The 20,328-nt window shown below is 40.9% G+C and overlaps 1 protein-coding gene across 1 annotated transcript; it reads left to right on the top strand.

Annotated features, from left to right (window-relative positions):
- Positions 1-2,003: 2,003 nt before the first annotated feature.
- Positions 2,004-19,234, top strand: LOC115130541 (uncharacterized). The gene is made up of 9 exons (XM_065019073.1): positions 2,004-2,243; positions 3,140-3,475; positions 4,217-4,333; positions 14,760-14,873; positions 15,465-15,568; positions 17,294-17,396; positions 17,897-18,223; positions 18,384-18,494; positions 18,865-19,234. The coding sequence occupies exons 1-9, from the start codon at positions 2,192-2,194 to the stop codon at positions 19,056-19,058; spliced, it is 1,458 nt and encodes a 485-aa protein (XP_064875145.1). The 5' UTR covers positions 2,004-2,191; the 3' UTR covers positions 19,059-19,234.
- Positions 19,235-20,328: the final 1,094 nt, after the last annotated feature.

Below are 20,328 nucleotides of genomic sequence, written 5' to 3'. Positions count from 1 at the left end.
TGAAAGAAATAAAAGCTGAAGTAAATCATTCTCTCTACTATTTTTCTGACATTTCATATTCTTAAAATAAAGTGGTGATCCTAACTGACCTAAGACAAGGAATTTTTACTTGGATTAAATCTATTTGGCTAAGGTGTATGGAAACTTCCGACTTCAACTGTAACTATGTCTCAATGTGTATAGGGTTTGCATCTAATTGTTGTATAAAATGAATGAGTAAAGATTAAACTATTTGTGAAATGATGTAATGTGATGTTAAACCTTTAATGTGAGAGAATTGTATTCCCTTTAAACTTTAACTAAGTCATTGGCCCGCCCCCGTGAGCACAGACATGATCAGGCGTCATATAACCACCTTTTCTATTGTTACGAATAAAAACCCCTCCTGAGGAAATCCTCTTCAGACCACGCATACCTCGGTGTAAGCTGAAGTGGCACAGGTTTGAGTACCAAGACTAAGCAAATCCACAGCGTGAGCTGTGATTCCGAATAGTTATTGAATTCCTAACCATACCACGTGGAGCATTGGCTACATGGCTGGAAATGGTTCAACTCTGAGACTATCGATCCCTACAGAATAAGAGCAAATCTTAGATACTAATTACTAGTCTGCAGCTAGAAATGTTGTAAACCTGGGATGCGAAGACCGACAACCGCCGAAACACCTATTCTATGAGAACATTTCTGAATGATACTCTGAAGTATCCATTCTAACCACAAAAGACTTCGGAAGCAGAGAGAGAGAGAGAGAGAGAGAGAGATGCGGATGAACTGACTCTCCAGCAGACGGACCGAATTCCAACAGAAAAGATCACGACACTTGGGTGTAAATATATATATTGATTGCAATTATTCCAGAATGAGTGAGCGTTCGTGTGCAAAGTATTAGCATTTCAATTAATATAATTTTAGTAGTACTGTGTGTATTGATCCCTCTGGTCTTTCCCGCTCAGTCCACACCCACTTCCCTTTGTCCACCAAGCCATCATATCGGCTTAGCCCACTAGGGAATCTTCCCTATAATTTGTTAGTAACATATCTACTGTGGTGTTTGTTTATGCATTTCTGTGATTATTTAGTTAGTTAGTAAATAAATGATTAAGCCAATTGGTGTATGGATGATTCATAGTAAAGGCTGGGTTTGTGCAAATAACCAACAATTTACGACGTTTGGAATGAGACTGACGTGAGGTAAATAATAATAAATTAATTAGAAGACTAATTGATCAGACATTAAAATATCTGAAGAGTCATATTAGGAAAATTATAACTTTGTAATCTGAAGATTTTCGTTGGTGCCCGACTTCCTAGTTAATTACATTTACATGATTAGGTTAATCACGTAATAATAATTACAGAGAATTGATTTGATAAAATAACAGTCTTCACTTTTAATGATGCCAAAGACACGACAACATGTTCAATCCCAGTGGTAGGCACTCCATTGTTTTAGTTTTCTGTTTTAAGCCTTTCCCAAACCTTAACCACTCGGAATTAATACCTAAACTGAAGTTTAACCCTAACCTTAACCACTCGGAATTAATACCTAAACTGAAGTTTAACCCTAACCTTAACCACTCGGAATTAATACCTAAACTGAAGTTTAACCCTAACCTTAACCACTCGGAATTAATACCTAAACTGAAGTTTAACCCTAACCTTAACCACTCGGAATTAATACCTAAACTGAAGTTTAACCCTAACCTTAACCATTCGGAATGAATGCCTAAACGTACGTTTTAGTTGAACCTTTGTAGAGTTTTTGACTGACAGCTAAGATACGACGCAACATGGTGTAATTAAAACGTCAAGCCATTGCGTAATTCTGTTACTGCAGTTAGGCAACTGTTTGATGTTTTATTTGGAGATTGGGATTATTATTTTTTTTAACAGTGTGCATAACTGCATTTTTTTTTATTTGAGAGCAGTATGATATCGGCATGCCAGACTTTGTCAGTGGAATGTAGAAGTGAGATATGACCCTTGTGTTCAACACCTCCCCTGCTCAGAGGCAACACCATCACTTGGTTTCCTGACTCTCACACCTCATCACTACTTCATCTGACAACTAGGTTAATCAATACGCTTCTGGCTTTAAAGATCACTTATCTCTTTTTTTTTTACGAGGTCATCTAAACACGGTTCAAGTTTTTAAAGTAACTGGGGTTGGAAGACTGTTGTTTGAAGGGACATGGAGGCTGTGTTTGTACTAGTGTTGGTGATGTTAGCAGCAGTGTTCCATGGTAAGCTGTATTATATTGTTTATATAATAACATATATTATATTATGTTTTAGTGTTTTGTTGAGATATAAATGGTTATTGAGATGAATGCACATACGGCATCATGCATTAGATCAGTGCTGCTGTTGCTCATTGCCACAGTGCCTCTCAATCTTATTGTGGTGCATCATCTCAATCTTATTGTGGTGCATCATGTCTTTCATTGACACCCCACTGCCTTCATGCGAAATCACTGTCAATTCTATCAAAAATGTACAAAAAAAAGTCAGTGAAGTGATCTCTCCCCTCTCTACCCCCCCTCTCTCCCCCCTCTTTCCTCCTCTCTCTCCCCCTCTATCCCTCTCTCTCTCTCTCTCTCCCTCCCTCTCCCCCTCTCTCCTCCTCTCTCTCCCCCTCTATCCCTCCCTCTCTTTATCCCTCCCTCTCTCTGTCTCCCCTTCTCTCTCTCTCTCTCTCTCCCCCTCCCCCTCTCTCGCTCTCCCCTCTCCCCCATCTCTCTCTCTCATTCCCTCTCTCTCCCCCTCTCCCCCATCTCTCTCTCTCTCTCTCTCTCTCTCCCTCCCTCTCCCCCTCTCTCTCTCTTCCCATCTCTCTCTCCCCCTCTATCCCTCCCTCTCTCTATCCCTCCCTCTCTCTCTCTCTCTCTCTCTCTCTCTCTCTCTCCCCTCTCTCTCTCTCTCTCTCTCTCTCTCTCTCTCTCCCTCTCCCCCTCTCTCCCCCCCTCTCTCGCTCTCCCCTCTCCCCCATCTCTCTCTCTCTCTCCCTCCCTCTCCCCCTCTCCCCCCCTCTCTCCCCATCTCTCTCTCTCCCCATCTCGCCCCCCTCCCCCTCTCTCCCCATCTCTCTCTCTCTCTCCCCATCTCGCCCCCCTCTATCTCCCTCCCCCATCCCTCTCAGCTACAGACGTGACCACCTGTACTGCTACACAGAACTCATCCCAGTGTTCTGTGTCTCTGTGTGGAACTCTGGATCTCCAGCTGATGACCAATGCAAGTGGATGTGAACTGCTGTTTAAAAAGAACCTCACTGATGGTCCGACACTGATATTCTCACTGAAAAGAAACAAGGTGACCTTCAAGAGACCCACTGAAGGCAGATCACAGTTCTTTATGAACAACGGGACCTTTAGGTTAACCAACGTGGAGAAGGCTGATTCTGGGAAATACTTCTTGGAGATCTACGATTCCGGAGGGGAACGTTTGGGAACCAGACGAGTACAACTGGACATTGAAGGCAAGTAACATCATAAGACAATTTCATTCATACCCTATCTATCTAAATGACCAAATGCAAATCAAATGGAATAAGTTGGGAGGAGAACAAAGTAGCCATACTGCCTAGTAAAATCAAAAACATATCAAATTCTATGTAAAATGTGCTGAATACAACAGGTGTAGTAGACCTTACAGTGAAATGCTTACTTACAAGCAATAACCAAAAATGCAGTAAATGAAAAATAAGAAGAAGAAGAAAGAATAGTAAATAATAGTAACAAATAATCAGTTACACTGATGGTGACTACTTCCTCAGACATAGTAACCATTTCCTTAAACGGTTGGAAATACAGTAAGATTGAAACAAATTGTGTAACATAGCTGATTACAATATACTTAGCATGTGTGGCAACCCTTAACATTTAAGGTTCTGCAAATTTAGGCCTATGTGTACAAGCGGCTTAACAGTCATGGAATCATTGAATGCAAACAACGATTACTGGATTTAATTTAAAGAGTAATTTACACATCCAGTTTGGGATTGTAGAATCAGGGAGACGTTCTCATAAAGGAAGTCGTAAGCCTTGTATGTACTGTATGTGCTTCTGCAGTTGCCACTTTCAGTAGATTAGTGTTGTTGCCTGGTAACCGTGGCCTGAATTTGGTCAGGTGTCCTCATCAGCTATAAATATATGTTGTGTGTAGTGATTTACCATTAATGCTCATAACCTCTCCAACATGTTACCTCTCTTCTACCCAGGGCTATGTCTACCCATGGTGCTCATTTTAGGGTCAGTGTCAGCTGGTGGTGTCATCCTAGCAGCGATGCTGGTAGGCTGCTGTATTGGGAGGAGAAGGAGAATATTCAACACCACAGGTTAGAACACAGCAGGCGCCCCACCCATAATGTTACCATAGGTTTATCAATGAGGGCTACAGCACAGGGCAGGTGTGTCACCAATACCTAAGATTTAAACTGTCATTAAATCACTGATTTCACTCTCATCTCACATTGTTAGGTGCAGAACTCAAAGGACTTCAGCCTTCAGAATGAGGAAGGAGGCGATCAAACCTGTGGAAACCTATAACGGAGAGGAGATAGAGGTTGTGGAGGCTGCTAAGGGAGGACGGCTCATAATAAGGGCTGGAATGGTGTTAATGGAATGGTATCAAACGTGGTTTCCATGTGGTTCATATCATTCCATTGACTCCATTCCAGCCATTAATATGAGCCGTCCTCCCCTCAGCAGCCTCCACTGTTGTCGAGTCATTAGTGGACCTATTGTAGCAGACAGAGGTTATTGATAAGAAACTCGAATTGAAAGAACATATTGATTGATTTATTGTGCTCCAACTGGAGACCACATTACATACAGGCAGTTAACCCACTGTTCCTAGGCCGTCATTGAAAATAAGAATTAGTTCTTTAACTGACTTGCCTAGTTAAATAAAGGTAAAATAAATAAATAAAATACATTAATACAGTATCGAGGATAAAAACATAAAAAACACAGTCTTATTTCCATTGGGGTCTTCATTTGGCAGTGAGATGGCAGACACTTTTCATGCACTCAATGCAATTAAAATGAAGAACAGTAGCCATTTACAACCATTTCCAACGATATCCATTTACAACAATTTAGAACAATATCAACAGCACAGAGGTCCCGTTTGAGTCACCTCGTCAAAGAATACCCTTAATCAAACGGACATGTTATTTCTCAGGTATGTTTTTAGTGACACCTTAAAGCAATTCTATGATGACAGAGTTATCAGGTAGCTTGGTAAAACTGTTCCATAGAACTGCAGCAGAATACAGGAAATAGTTTTCCACCATGGAGCTCTTGAATCTACAGGGAACAAAGTTTCCTCTGGTGGAATACTGATTGGTGTCATTTATACGGCTAAAATAATTTTGTTGTCAAACCCCAATTTAAACTGGGTGACTTTAGTTTCCACCACGCCGTTTCAGTTCATCAAAGTGAGATGGTTCAAGATGAATATTAGGTGGAAGTTTCAGAATAATCTTGGCTCTTATTCTGAGAGGTCATAGGATTGTTCTTTATATCTTGGGGGGAACCGCTGTACCAAGAGGCACAATCATAATCAAAATGACACTGCATACCTATTTCCTTTGTTCTTTCATTGTATGCATTCATTGACTTCTAATAAGTATTTCTTATGGCATTGGCTTGTTTCTATCAGTTTGATCAGTTCTTTTGCCAGCTATGAATTGGCAGTGGCGTTAAATTACATGAATTACATTCCCTCCATAAATGGAAACTAATTGTATTTTAATACTTTTTTCCCCCATGAGAAATAAACAATGAATCTCTATCACTTTTTCAAATGAAGAAGATATTAAACCTCACACTTTTTTGTATGGGTTCCTCTTTTCAGAGAAGAAGTGATATTTAATGTCAAACGTACTGTATATGAGTAATTATATTAGTTAATTTTACTCAAAAAGAAACAACCGGTACCGTTCAGACAGTTCTCTAAACTACAGACTGGAACAACTCTTAGATGCTCAGACTGTACACAGCCAGATAGAGTGCCTTCGGAAAGTATTCAGACCACTTGACATTCTTATGTTACAGCCTCATTCTAAAACGTATTAAACTGTTTTTTTCCCCTCATCAATCTATACACAATATCCCACAATGACAAAGCAAAAACAGGGTTAGCTAATTTATTAGAAATAAAAAACGGAAATGTGACTTACATACGTTTTCAGACCCTTTACTCAAAACTTTGAAGCACCTTTGGCAGGGATTACAGCATTGAGTCATCTTGGGTATGACGCAACAAGCTTGGCACACCTGTATTTGGGGAGCTTCTCCCATTTCTTCTCTGCAGATCCTCTCAAGCACTGTCAGGTTGGATGTGGAGCGTTGCTGCAAAGCTATTTTCAGGTCTCTCCAGAGATGTTCGATCGGGTTCAAGTCTGGGCTCTGGCTGGGCCACTCAAAGACATTCAGAGACTTGTCCCAAAGCCACTACTGCGTCGTCTTGGCTTTGTTCTTAGGGTCGTTGTCATGTTGGAACATTACCATTCACCCCAGCCGGAGGTCCTGATTGCTCTGGAGCAGGTTTTCATCAAGGATCTCTCTGTACTTTGCTCTGTTCATCTTTGCCTTGATCCTGACTAGTCTCCCAGTCCCTGCCGCTGAAAAACATCCCCACAGCATGATGCTGCCAACACCATACTTCACCTTAGGGATGGTGCTAGGTTTTCTCCAGATGTGATGCTTGGCATTCAGTCTTGGTTTCATCAGACCAGAGAGTCTTGTTTCTCATGGTCTGAGAGTCTTTAGGTGTGCCTTTTACTGAGGAGTGGCTTCTGTCTGGCCACTCTACCATAAAGGTCTGATTGGTGGACTGCTGCAGAGTTGGCTTTCCTTCTGGAAGATTCTCCCTTCTCCACAGAGGAACACTAGAGCTCTGTCAGAGTGACCATCAGGTTCTTGGTCAACTCCCTGACCAAGGCTCTTCTCACCCGATTGCTCAGTTTGGCCAGGCAGCCAGCTCTAGGATGAGTCTTGGTGGTTCCAAACATCTTCCATTTAAGATTGATGGAGGCCACTGTGTTCTTGGACTTTCATTGCTGCAGAAAAGTTTTGGTACCCTTCCCCACATCTGTGCTTCGACACAATCCTGTCTCTGAGCTCTTACGGACAATTCCTTCGACCTCATGGCTTGGATTTTGCTCTGACATGCACTGTCAACTGTGGGACCTTATATAGACAGGTGTGTGCCTTTCCAAATCATGTCCAATCAATTGAATTCACCACAGGTAGACTCCAATCAAGTTTAAACAGTATAAACATATCAAGGATGATCGATGGAAACAGGATTCACCTGAACTCAATTTCGAGTCTCATAGCAAAGGTGCTGAATACTTATGTAAATATTTGCGTTTTTTCTTTTTTTTGTACCTGTTTTCGCTTTGTCATTATGGGGTATTGTGTGTAGATTGCTGACGATTATTATTATTTTTAAATCCATGTGTGGAACCCAATTTGTAAGTCGCTCTGGATAAGAGCGTCTGCTAAATGACTTAAATGTAAATGTAAATGGAACAATTTGGAAAATGACAAGGGGTCTGAATATTTTCTGAAGGCACTGTATAGTCAAGCTATTATAAAGCCTTTCTCCACTTGTTGGAAATGCGTTGAGACCAGTTTGCAACCATAAGAAGAGACATGGAGGCTGTATTTGAATTGTTGGTGATGTTAGCAGGAGTGTCTCATGGTACGTTTATGAAGTATTTCTGACAATGATTCCACATCACAGTATAATGTTTGATTTCTAGTGTCTCCTAATAATGACAGTGTCACTTCCTGACCTAAGTTCCTTTTTTAGGTCTCGATTTTGTTTGGTCAGGGCGTGAGTTGGGGTGGGCATTCTATGTTTTGTTCTATGTTTTGTATTTATGTGTTTGGCCTGGTATGGTTTCCCAATCAGAGTCAGCTGTCTATCGTTGTCTCTGATTGAGAACCATACTTAGGTAGCCTTTTCCTACCTGTGTGGTGTGGGTAGTTATTTTCTGTTTAGTGTGTTTTGCACATGACAGAGCTGTTTCGGTTGTTCTTTTGTTGCTTGTTTGATAGTGTTCAGTTTTACAATTAAAATGATGAACACTTACCACGCTGCACCTTGGTCCTCACCTTCTTCCACCAACGGCCGTTACAGACAGATGCATTATTGTTGAATGGAAAACATATTCATGACAAAAGCTATTCCTACTAATGCCATAGAGAACATCATTGTCATGTCCATTTCTCTCTTCATATGTTTAGAGAATTGTAACAATTATAAGTTTATGTTAAACCACAAAATCTGATAATTAGATTATAAACAATTATACCAGTAAAATATATTTCACTCTTATCCTCAGTCACAGTGACCTGTGATCTGAGTACAAATTACACTGTGGAATTCTGAGATCTCTATTGCGTGGATGCAAACATTTTTTTTATGGGCCTAATAATAAAGATGTAATTTAATGGAAATAGACATCTCTTTTTCAAAACACCAGGCCTACATGAATTGATATTTGTAATTGCTGACAAATGTACCTTTTTTTGTAGCCTGAAAAGTCAGGACACCTGAAATGGGGCTGAAACTCCTGGGAAAAACAGGATGGTCACGTTAACGTGGTCAATTTACTAGAAGGCTACAATGTGTAGGCCCATTACCATTAACTTTAAATAGGCCTACCAGTAGCCAGTGATGTAGTGGTATACCAATTGGTGGGTCAACTCTGATTGCTGGTCGTGGTGAAAAAATTAACGCTCCCTATACTTTCAATGCATTTTTCTGAAAAAGGAGATGGGTAAACTGTGTTTAGTTGCGTTTACCCTCCACAAGGCCTACACCACTGCCGGTAGTCTACCCTCTCAGCCAAAACAATTTTACACACATGGACACATGCAGAAGCTTATAAGAAATCCCGCTATGCTCTCTGACAAACCATCAAACAGGCAAAGCGTCAATACAGGACTAAGATTGAATCGTACTACACCGGCTCCGACGCTCATCGGATGTGGCAGGGTTTGCAAACTATTACAGACTACAAAGGGAAGCACAGCCGAGAGCTTCCCAGTAACACAAGCCTACCAGATGAGCAAAATAACTTCTATGCTCCCTTTGAGGCAAGTAAACACTGAAACATGCATGAGTGCATCAGCTGTTCTGGATGACTGTATGATCACGCTCTCCGCAAAGTGAGTAAGACCTTTAAACAGGTCAATACTCACAAGGCCGCTGGGCCAGACAGATTACCAGGACGTGTACTGCAAGCATGCCCTGACCAACTGGCAAGTGTCTTCACTGACATTTTCTACCTCTTCCTGTCTGAGCCTGTAATACCAACATGTTTCAAGCAGACCACCATAGTCCCTGTGCCCAAGAACACTAAGGTAACCTGCCAAAATGACTACCTGTAGCAATGAAATGCTTTGAAAGGCTGGTCATGTCTCACATCAACACTATTATTCCAGCAACCCTAGACCCACTCCAATTTGCATAACCCACCAATAGATCCACAGATGCTGCAATCTCTATTGCACTCCACACTGCCATTTCCCACCTGGACAAAAGGAACACCTATGTGAGAATGCTATTCATTGACTACAGCTCAGCGTTCAACACCATAGTGCTCTCAAAGCTCATCAGTAAGCTAAGGAGCCTAGGACGAAACACCTCCCTCTGCAACTGGATCCTGGACTTCCTGACAGGCCACCCCCAGGTAATAAGAGTAGGTAACAACACATCTGCCATGCTGATCCTCAACACGGGGCCCCTCAGGGGTGCATACTCAGTCTCCTCCTGTACTTCCTGTTCGGTCATGACTGCACGACCAGGCACAGGGCCCCTCAGGGGTGCATACTCAGTCTCCTCCTGTACTTCCTGTTCGGTCATGACTGCACGACCAGGCACACTCCAACACCATCATTAAGTTAGCTGATGACACAGCAGTGGTAGGCCTGATCACCGAGAACGATGAGACAGCCTTTAGGGAGGAGGTCAGAGACCTGACCATGTGGTGCAAGGACAACAACCTCTCCCTCAATGTGAGCAAGACAAAGGAGATGATTGTGGACTATAGGAAAAGAAGGACCGAGCACGCCCCCCATTCTCATCGACGGGGCTGTAGTGGTGCAGGTTGAGAGCTTCAAGTTCCTTGGCGTCCATATCACCAACAAACTAACATGGTCCAAGCACACCAAGACAGTTTTGAAGAGGGCACAACAAAACCTATTCCCCCTCAGGACACTGAAAATATTTGGCATCCTCAAAAGGCTTTACAGATTTAAAGAGCATCCTGACGGGTTGCATCACTGCCTGTATGGCAACTACTCGGCCTCCGACCGCTAGGCACTACAGAGGGTAGTGCATACGGCCCGTTACATCACTGGGCCAAGCTTCCTGCCATCCAGGACCTCTATAATAGGCGGTGTCAGCGGAAGGCCCTACAAATTGTCAAAGACTCCAGCCACCCTAGTCATAGACTGTTCTCTCTGCTACCGTGTTTTAGGCAACAACAAAAAAGGGGCGGATCTACAGGATCGGTGTCCCCCCATGGGACGTTTGAGCTAACGTAGGCTAATGTGATTAGCATGAGGTTGTAAGTAACAAAAACATTTTCCAGGACATAGACATATCTGATATGGGCAGAAAGCTTAACTTCTTGTTAATCTAACTGCACTGTCCAATTTACAGTAGCTATTACAGTGAAATAATACCATTCTATTGTTTGAGGAGAGTGCACAATTTTGAACTTGAAAATGTATTAACCTTTTCAAGTGAGTTCCAAATACCTCTAACGGTCGCCCCAGCGAGAGTTGTTTTATGCACGTGATGTCAGAATGCACTCACTGTTCCAAAATGTGATTATTACGCAACAGGACAGTTTACACGCGCTGCCTGCTAATTATCTGTAGGCTATGTTTCAATATGTCAATTTCAAATAATTTTCTAACAAGTTGTATTTTCTAACAACAGTTTGAATTGAGGTGTGTTCCGCTTCCTCATTAATTCACATTCAGCGTAGCGGACAAAAACTATCCTTTCGATTAGAGCCCCCCGCACTTTACTCATGATTGCGCAGATCAAGTATGCATCTATTTGCGCAGTCTTGCAAGAATTGGACCATTTACTTGCTGGCGCTCGCTTTGCCTTCCTTGTTGTTTATGTTGTTAATAACATTGGACATGTGTGCGTTCCTATCAAAGTAAGTTCTTTATTTTCTGTATATCGTTTTGTAGTTTCTAATGTAGGCGCAAAATGTATGTATGTATGTATGTATGTATGTATGTATGTATGTATGTATACTTGTGACAAATAATGCATTCCGATTATTACATATATTGTAATGGAGACCTATGATGTGTGTAAAATACTTTTTTGAAGGTTTATTTTTTTTTACCTTTGTAGGTAGGCAAGTTGAGAACAAGTTCTCATTTACAACTGCGACCTGGCCAAGATATCACAAAGCAGTTCGACACATACAACAACACAGAGTTACACATGGAGTAAAACGAACATACAGTCAATAATACAGTACAAAAACAAGTCTATATACAATGTGAGCAAATGAGGTGAGATAAGGGAGGTAAACACAATAAAAAAGGCCACTGTGGTGAAGTAAATACAATATAGCAATTAAAAACACTGGAATTGTAGATTTGCAGTAGGTGAATGAGCAAAGTAGAAATACTGGGGTGCAAGGGAGCAAAATAGATAAATATAGTAGAAGATGAGGTAATTGTTTGGGCTATTTATAGATGGGCTATGTACAGGTGCAGTGATATGTGAGCTGCTCTGACAGCTGGTGCTTAAAGCTGGTGAGGGAGATAAGTGTTTCCAGTTTCAGAGATTTTTGTAGTTTGTTCCAGTCATTGGCAGCAGAGAGCTGGAAGGAGAGGTGGCCAAAAGAGGAATTGGCCCTGGGGGTGACCAGTGAAATACACCTGCTGGAGTGCGTGCTACGGGTGGGTGCTTCTATGGTGACCAACGAGCTGAAATATGGTGGGACTTTACCTAGCAGGGTCTTGTAGATGACCTGGAAGCAGTGGGTTGGCAACGAGTATGAAGCGAGGGCCAGCCAACGAGAGGGCACAGGTCACAGTGGTGGGTAGTTAATGGGGCTTTGGTGACTAAATGGATAGCACTGTGATAGACTGCATCCAATTTGTTGAGTAGGGTGTTGGAGGCTATTTTGTAAATGACATCGTCAAAAAGGATCGGTAGGATGGTCAGTTTTACAAGGGTATGTTTGGCAGCATGAGTGAAGGATGCTTTGTTTGCGAAATAGGAAGCCAATTCTAGATTTAACTTTTGATCAGAGATGTTTGATGTGAGTCTGGAAGGAGAGTTTACAGTCTAACCAGACACCTAGGTATTTGTAGTTGTCCACATATTCTAAGTCAGAGCCGTCCAGGGTAGTGCTGCTGGGCAGGCGGGCAGGTGTAGGCAGCTATCGGATGAAGAGTATGCATTTAGTTTGACTTGTATTTAAGAGCAGTTGGAGGCTATAGAAGGAGAGTTGTTTTGCATTGAAGCTCGTCTGGAGGGTAGTTAACACAGTGTCCAAAGAAGGGCCAGAAGTATACAGAATGGCGTCGTCTGCCTAGAGGCGGATCAGAGACTCACCTGCCTTCTGAAACATGTGAACATTCATGTGCCTTTACAACAAACTTGTATTCCATCCATAAATACGAATAAAATGTGAATTATGAGACTAGTTGGTTTAGCCACGGAAAATGGCAGGAACCTTCCCACCAGCCATGATTGGCTGAGATAATTGTTGGGCTTGCTGGGAGATGAGTTTGGATTGGTTTACCATGTAGCATGCTTTTGTCTGTAACATGAGCTGTTCAGTACTGCGCCATTTTTGAAAGATATAATTGTTAGCCATCGAGAACTACAATAGTTTTGCTACTTTTCTCAACAACATTGATGCCCTGAATTTAGCAGGCGCTATCGGCAGATCAGTTGGAAAAAGTGATGGGCTACTTTCTGCAGTGTTTCTGCACAGTGTGAACTGGAGTGACTTGACACATCACTGGCCAAACAAGATGTAGCTACAAACAAAACGAAGTTAAATGTTTCCAGTCTGCCATGAACTATTCATCTATATACAGTATATATGTAAGTCCAGCAACATTTTCAGATATAAGTTTCTAATTTTGTCAGAATTAAAGCGTACTGTTAGTTAACTAGCAATTGTAGCTTGCTGGCTCGCTCACGTTACGTGTAGTAATATTATTCTTATCAGAAATCCATTTGCATTGCTAGTTATAGCCTAATGTTAGCTAGCTAACATTGAACCAAGTTTTTTTTTAGCTTTAGCTTCCTGTAGATTCATACTATGTTTGTATTGGTAGTAGTATGAGTTGGGATTATGCCGGTTCATTGTTAAACTAGCGAGCTACAGGTTTAAACAAAAGACTTTGTCCAGATTATTACAGGACCCATCAAAGTAGGTGTGTCTGGGGGTGATTAAGGCCATCTATTGTATTTCATGAACATGTGTACACGTGTAGACAATGGTGACCCATCCACTTAGCTAGGTTGTGGCTGGGTGGTAATTATAGCATTTCCTTCACATAACCCATCAATTTAGACAAGTGTGTTGGGTAAGCGTCATCTAATAATGATAAAATTTTAATAAGATAAGATTTTATTTGACATAGTGTTTGTTTACCACATGGCTTCACATGTGAATCCTTAAAGAGATGGGTGGGGCTAAGGCTGAAGAGGGTGTTAACGATGCTGAATGGGCGTAGACAAAGAAGAGCTCTTAGTAGGTGTAACAAACCACTTGAGGGCCATTTTCTCAAAAGTGGGGTTACAAATTTATCAACTTTCAAAGCAGAATACATAATACCGAATCGAAGTGGTCGGTAACAAATGTGTTTTTTTTTCAATACACTATATATACTGTATCAATTGTTTAGCTGGAATTGAATCTTCCTATCCTGTATAATGTATTTGACTGTGTTATGTGGTTGTCTCACCTAGCTATCTTAAAATGAGTGCACTCACTCTAAATTGCTCTGGATTACTGTATGTCGCTCTGGATAACAGCATCTGCTAAATGGAAGAAGAAAAAATGTCAAATGTAAATGTTTTACATAAAAATCTCATATTACTGTATTGAATATCTTCTATACGTTTTCTTTATTTATTGAAAATTTAGTTATTTGTTGCATTTGACTGTGTAAAACACAGCAGTACTACCTATTTCTCTGAGTGTGAGGTGGATATATAAGGCATTTTGCACAAAAACATGATTATTTGACTTTCTGAAATAAAACCATCAAGTGAAAGATTTGAAACAAATACATTTCTATCATTGAAAAACCTCATCCTGCCATGATTAGATAGTGAAAAAACACACCAATCTCTTTCATAAGTTTAAATTTACCAACATTTCTGAAAATGGATATACAGTGGAGAGAATAAGTATTTGATACCTGCCGATTTTGCAGGTTTTCCTACTTACAAAGCATGTAGAGGTCTGTAATTTAAAAAAATCATAGGTACAATTCAACTGTGAGAGAACAAAAATCCATAAAATCACATTGTATGATTTTTAAGTAATTATTTAGAATTTTAGTTGCATGACATAAGTATTTGATCACCTACCAACCAGTAAGAATTCTGGCTCTCACAGACCTGTTAATTTTTCTTTAAGAAACCCTCCTGTTCTCCACTCATTACCTGTATTAACTGCACCAGTTTGAACTTGTTACCTGTATAAAAGACACCTGTCCACACACTCAATCAAACAGACTCCAACCTCTCCACAATGGCCAAGACCAGAGAGCTGTGTAAGGAAATCAGGGGTAAACATGTAGACCTGCACAAGGCTGGGATGGGCTACAGGACAATAGGCAAGCAGCTTGGTGAGAAGGCAACAACTGTTGGCGCAATTATTAGAAAATGGAAGAAGTTCAAGATGACGGTCAATCACCCTCGGTCTGGGACTCCATGCAAGATCTCACCTTGTGGGGCATCAATGATCATAAGGAAGGTGAGGGATCAGCCCAGAACTACACGGCAGGACCTGGTAAATGACCTAAAGAGAGCTGGGACCACAGTCTCAAAGAAAACCATTAGTAACACACTACGCCTTCATGGATTAAAATCCTGCAGCACACGCAAGGTCCCCCTGCTCAAGCCAGCGCACGTCCAGGCCCGTCTGAAGTTTGCCAATGACCATCTGGATGATCCAGAGGAGGAATGGGAGAAGGTCATGTGGTCTGATGAGACAAAAATAGGGCTTTTTGGTCTAAATTCCACTCGCCGTGTTAGGAGGAAGAAGAAGGATGAGTACGACCCCAAGAACACCATCCCAACTGTAAAGCTTGGAGGTGGAAACATCATTCTTTGAGGATGCTTTTCTGCAAAGGGGACAGGACGACTGCACCGTATTGAGGGGAGGATGGATGGGGCCATGTATCGCGAGATCTTGGCCAACAACCTCCTTCCCTCAGTAAGAGCATTAAAGATGGGTCGTGGCTGGGTCTTCCAGCATGACAACGACCCGAAACACACAGCCAGGGCATCTAAGGAGTGGCGCCGTAAGAAGCATCTCAAGGTCCTGGAGTGGACTAGCCAGTCTCCAGACCTGAACCCAATAGAACATCTTTGGAGGGAGCTGAAAGTCCATATTGCCCAGTGACAGCCCGGAAACCTGAAGGATCTGGAGAAGGTCTGTATGGAGGAGTGGGCCAAAATCCCTGCTGCTGTGTGTGCAAACCTGGTCAAGAACTACAGGAGACGTATGATCTCTGTAATTGCAAACAAAGGTTTCTGTACCAAATATTAAGTTCTGCTTTTCTAATGTATCAAATACTTATGTCATGCAATAAAATGCAAATTAATTGCTTAAAAATCATACAATGTGATTTTCTGTATTTTTGTTTTAGATTCCGTCTCTCACAGTTGAAGTGTACCTATGATAAAAATGACAGACCTCTACATGCTTTGTAAGTAGGAAAACCTGCAAAATCGGATGATAATGTGATAATGTGATAATTTATTTTGGATCACATTAAATCTTATAGCCCTAATATAAATCTAGTCTCAAGATCTCTTGTTCGCTTAAGTATATACGGGGTGGCAGGTAGCCTAGTGGTTAGAGCGTTGGAATAGTAACTGAAAGGTTGCAACATCGAATCCCCGAAGCTGACATGGTAAAAAGCTGTTGTTCTGCCACTGAACAAGGCAGTTAACCCACTGTTCCTAGCCCATCATTGAAAATAAGAATTTGTTCTTAACCGACTTGCCTAGTTAAATAAAGGTAGAAATAAATGTATCTTATGGAATGCCTTATCCTATATACTGAAATGTTTATGCATCGGTCTGTGAAATGAAGAAGTGAGATTATGGTTGTGTTCAAACATTTCCTTCCCCATCCCTGAAATGACACAATCATTTACATGTTTTACTCAAATAGCCTAGTGACATTCTGATATATAACGTGGACGGTAGTTTGTTGTTTGTAATCCAAGTTTGGGACTTCAATAAGGGAACCTATAGATGCCACATCAGTAGATGCCTATTATAAAGGAACATGTTTATGATGTTTGGACTTCTGATTATGTCAGCAGAATCCTCTTATGGTAAGATACCATTTTTTTCTATACTGAGATATATATCTGTTTGTCTATGGAGGTCATGCAAATTAAAACAACAACAACAACAACCCGGTGTTATAAATGGTGTTGTAACTGAATAATTACAGCAGCATGCAACACTCTATTATGAAGAGAAAAGTAACAGTCTCAAATCAATGCCACTTATGTAGGATCATAGAGCATTGCAATTTATACTGAACAAAAATATAGACCTAACACGTAAAGTGTTGGTCCCATTTTTCATGAGCTGAAATAAAAGATCCCAAAAATGTTCCATATGCACAAAATGTTTATTTCTCAACATTTGTGCACAAATTTGTTTACATTGCTGTTAGGGAGCATTTCTCCTTTGCCAAGATAATCCATCCACCTGACAGATGTGACCTATCAAGAAACTGATTCAACAGCATGATCATTACACAGGTGCACCTTGTGCTGGGGACCATAAAAGGGCCACTTTTGTCACACAACACAATGCCACAGATGTTTCAAGTTTTGAGGGAGTATGCAATTGGCAAGCTGACTGAAAGAATGTCCACTCAAGCGTTTTAATTTCTCTACCAACGTCGTTTTAGAGAATTTAGCAGTTCATCCAACCGCCCTCACAACCGCAGACCACGCGTAACCATGCCCGCCCAGGACATCCACATCCGGCTTCTTTACCTGTGGGATTGTCTGAGTAGGGTGAGGATGGAGCTCAGGAGTTTCTGTTTGTAATAAAATCCCTTTTGTGGGGATTTTATGCTGATTGGCTGGTTTCCTTCTATGCATTGAAATGGTTGCATGGTGAGTTCATATTTTTGTTCAGTATAAATTGATGGTTAATTATTTTAAAAGACAAGCACAAGAAGATTTACTGGTCAAAAGATCAGTTCGGGCTATCATAATGTCACAAAGTGATATATTGGCACGGGTGTTAGTCTCGAGACAAAGTTGAGGGCCGGCATACCATGCCAATATATCCTCCAAACACCGGCTTCACAGGAATTATCACATTTATACAATGGGTTGCCAACATATTCAAATATTGATGACATATTTTAATTAAAAACATTGATGAGACAGTTGATTGCACAGTCAGATGGAACAGAGTGAAATAGGCATTTTAACGGCATAGATTTAGCCAGTGGTAACTTGTGTAATAGGCACCTGCTGGGATGCGGTTTTAACCAATCAGCATTCAGGATTAGACCCACCAGTTGGATAAATGGTATTGATAAAGTTGTAGCAAAGGATTTACACTTATTAACACTATCAACAAAACAGCTATTTTTTTCTATCCTCAGGCATGGTGACCTCCTGTAATGCTACACAGAACATGTCGTGTTACGGAGCTCTGGGAGGAACTGTCTATCTCCAGCTGATGAATGATGCCACAGGATCCGAACTCATATTCAAAAAAGACCCCACTGGTGCGAAAACAGTGATATTCAGAATAAAACAAAACAAAATTGTCCATGATTTCATTAAAGCCAGATCAGAGTTCTTTATCAATAATGGAACATTAAAAATAAATAACACAGAGAGGAGTGATTCTGCTGAATATTCTTTAGAAATCTTCAAGTCAGATGGACTTTACTTGGACACGAGAGTAGTACAACTGATCATTGGAGGTGAGGAGCTAAAAAACACATCTATTTGCCAAATAAGAATATTCCATAGAAGCCAAAGGCAATTTATCTTCAACGCTTGAACGTTGTCATGCATGATTTGTGTTGGACTGTGTCAAACCCCCCACCCACCACCACTATTTCTCCTCACCATATCATGCAGGAGGATCTTATGGCACTGCCATAGGATCACTAGTAGCTGTGGTCCTGGTCCTTGCAGTAGTTGTGGGAGCTTACTGTATTCGCAAGAGGAGGAACCCTCCACAGGCATCAGGTCAGTAATGTGACAGCCTAACAATCTAACACATCTAACAAACGTCAAAGATAAACATCCACACCACTGATTACAACACTCAGTCAGCTCATGTGACTGTTGTTTCAGTGTTGTGGCTCAATTTATAATTTCTTTAGGTTGTTGTCCCTATATTGAATTAGTGTAGGCCTAGATACATTTCGATAGGCCTACTTCCAGATCTACAGATCGGTCAAGTGCATGTGAAGGAGGTGAATGGATGCTATTTCTAAATCTGCAAATCAACATTAGAGCATATGTGGGTTGCTTCCATACCTCAAATGTTAAATGTCAACAAATGATCTGTGCAATACCCCCCCCCCCCAAAACTAATGTCAACATCTCCACACAGATGCTGTTGAGAGTCCAGAACTGGAATGTGATGACATCACGATTCTAAAGGAGAGGGAGAAACAGAGAGAGATTCCAGAGGAGGTGATGTATGGACAGATTGTAGTGCTGGAGGGTGCCAGACCAATTACAGAGAGAGACAGACCTGAGGGGCAGGGGGAGACTTTGTATGCTGGAATACAGCTTGGCCAATGAGAGCTGCATGTTTGAAGGGTTGGTCTTTAGAAGTGGTACTGAAGCCTTGTTTCTCCATTTGTTACTGTAACGAATTGGATTAACTTTCCCATATTACTGTTTATATTTCATGGCATTCAATGCTGAGGGTTTTGTACATTATTTACCTAAATAAATATCCCAACAAATGGACTGTCTACATTTGTCATAGTCTCTCTGTTACTGATTTAATGTTTTATTCATCGATGTATAATTTTTATTTTTATTTGTACAAACTCTCAACAAGGTTATTGTGCAGTAGTAAAAGTTGTCATTCACTGCAGAAGTTTGTGATTGAAAGGATGGCCCACTAGTGTGTCCTTCATGGAAGAATGGTTCCTTTTTTTGGTTATTTTCTTAATTTGCTTCTAATAAACAAACCCAATTCATCACGGTTTGAGGTCCCAGGAATTGCTATATAAATGCAGTCCATAATGATTTATTGTTATTCTGTCCAACTGCAACGCAAAATGAATCAGTTACAACCGGTCAATGCCATCGATGAGTCACAAACAACCATTTGGGAAACATTATAAATTTGGTCCTCTCTGTTTCACTTTTTATTTCTCTCACCTCTCCTCCTCTTAAATCGCCTCTTTCTTTCTTTCTTTCTTTCTTTCTTTCTTTCTTTCTTTCTTTCTCATTCATTTATTTTTTTGTAATGTCACAATCTTAAATGGACTGATATACAGTAGCTGACTAATTGTGAAGAAGAAGGTACTGTGTTAATGTCAGTGATGAACAGCTTGTTCAGTATGTTAGAGCTGACCTCTTCCCTGACAAAACAAACAAGGTGTCATTTTCTCAGGCCGAATATTTCTTTACACTCAAAAGTACACTCTTAGAGGTGAATTCCATGTAGAACCCTCCGTGGAAAGGGGACAGCCGAGGAACACTTACTGTAAGTTCTAGATATAAACTTATTTTCTTAGAGTGTATTCTCACATCACTTTTTAACAACTTATCTGATATTACACATCAAGAGACATGAATTTAAGTTCCTCTTTCCTCTGAGTTAGAACTTAGAAAATCAGCTCAGAATAAAGTACAGTATTGCTTCATTTGTTAACTTGCCCTGTGTTGTGAAGAGACATGAGGCTTTGTTTGGACTGTTGGTGATGTTAGCAGGAGTATCTCATGATAAGACGTTTCTTTATGTGTCGATTTCCTTGTTTTACACATGATGTAAAGTGCCTTGCTTGTATCATGCAGAAAGTGAACCACTTGATCAAAGTTGTTTGTGGTATACTAC

The sequence above is a fragment of the Oncorhynchus nerka genome, linkage group LG6 (assembly GCF_034236695.1).
Source record: "Oncorhynchus nerka isolate Pitt River linkage group LG6, Oner_Uvic_2.0, whole genome shotgun sequence".
NCBI lineage: Eukaryota > Metazoa > Chordata > Actinopteri > Salmoniformes > Salmonidae > Oncorhynchus > Oncorhynchus nerka.
Note: the sequence above shows the minus strand (reverse complement) of the source record. Positions and strands in the feature narration are given on the sequence as shown.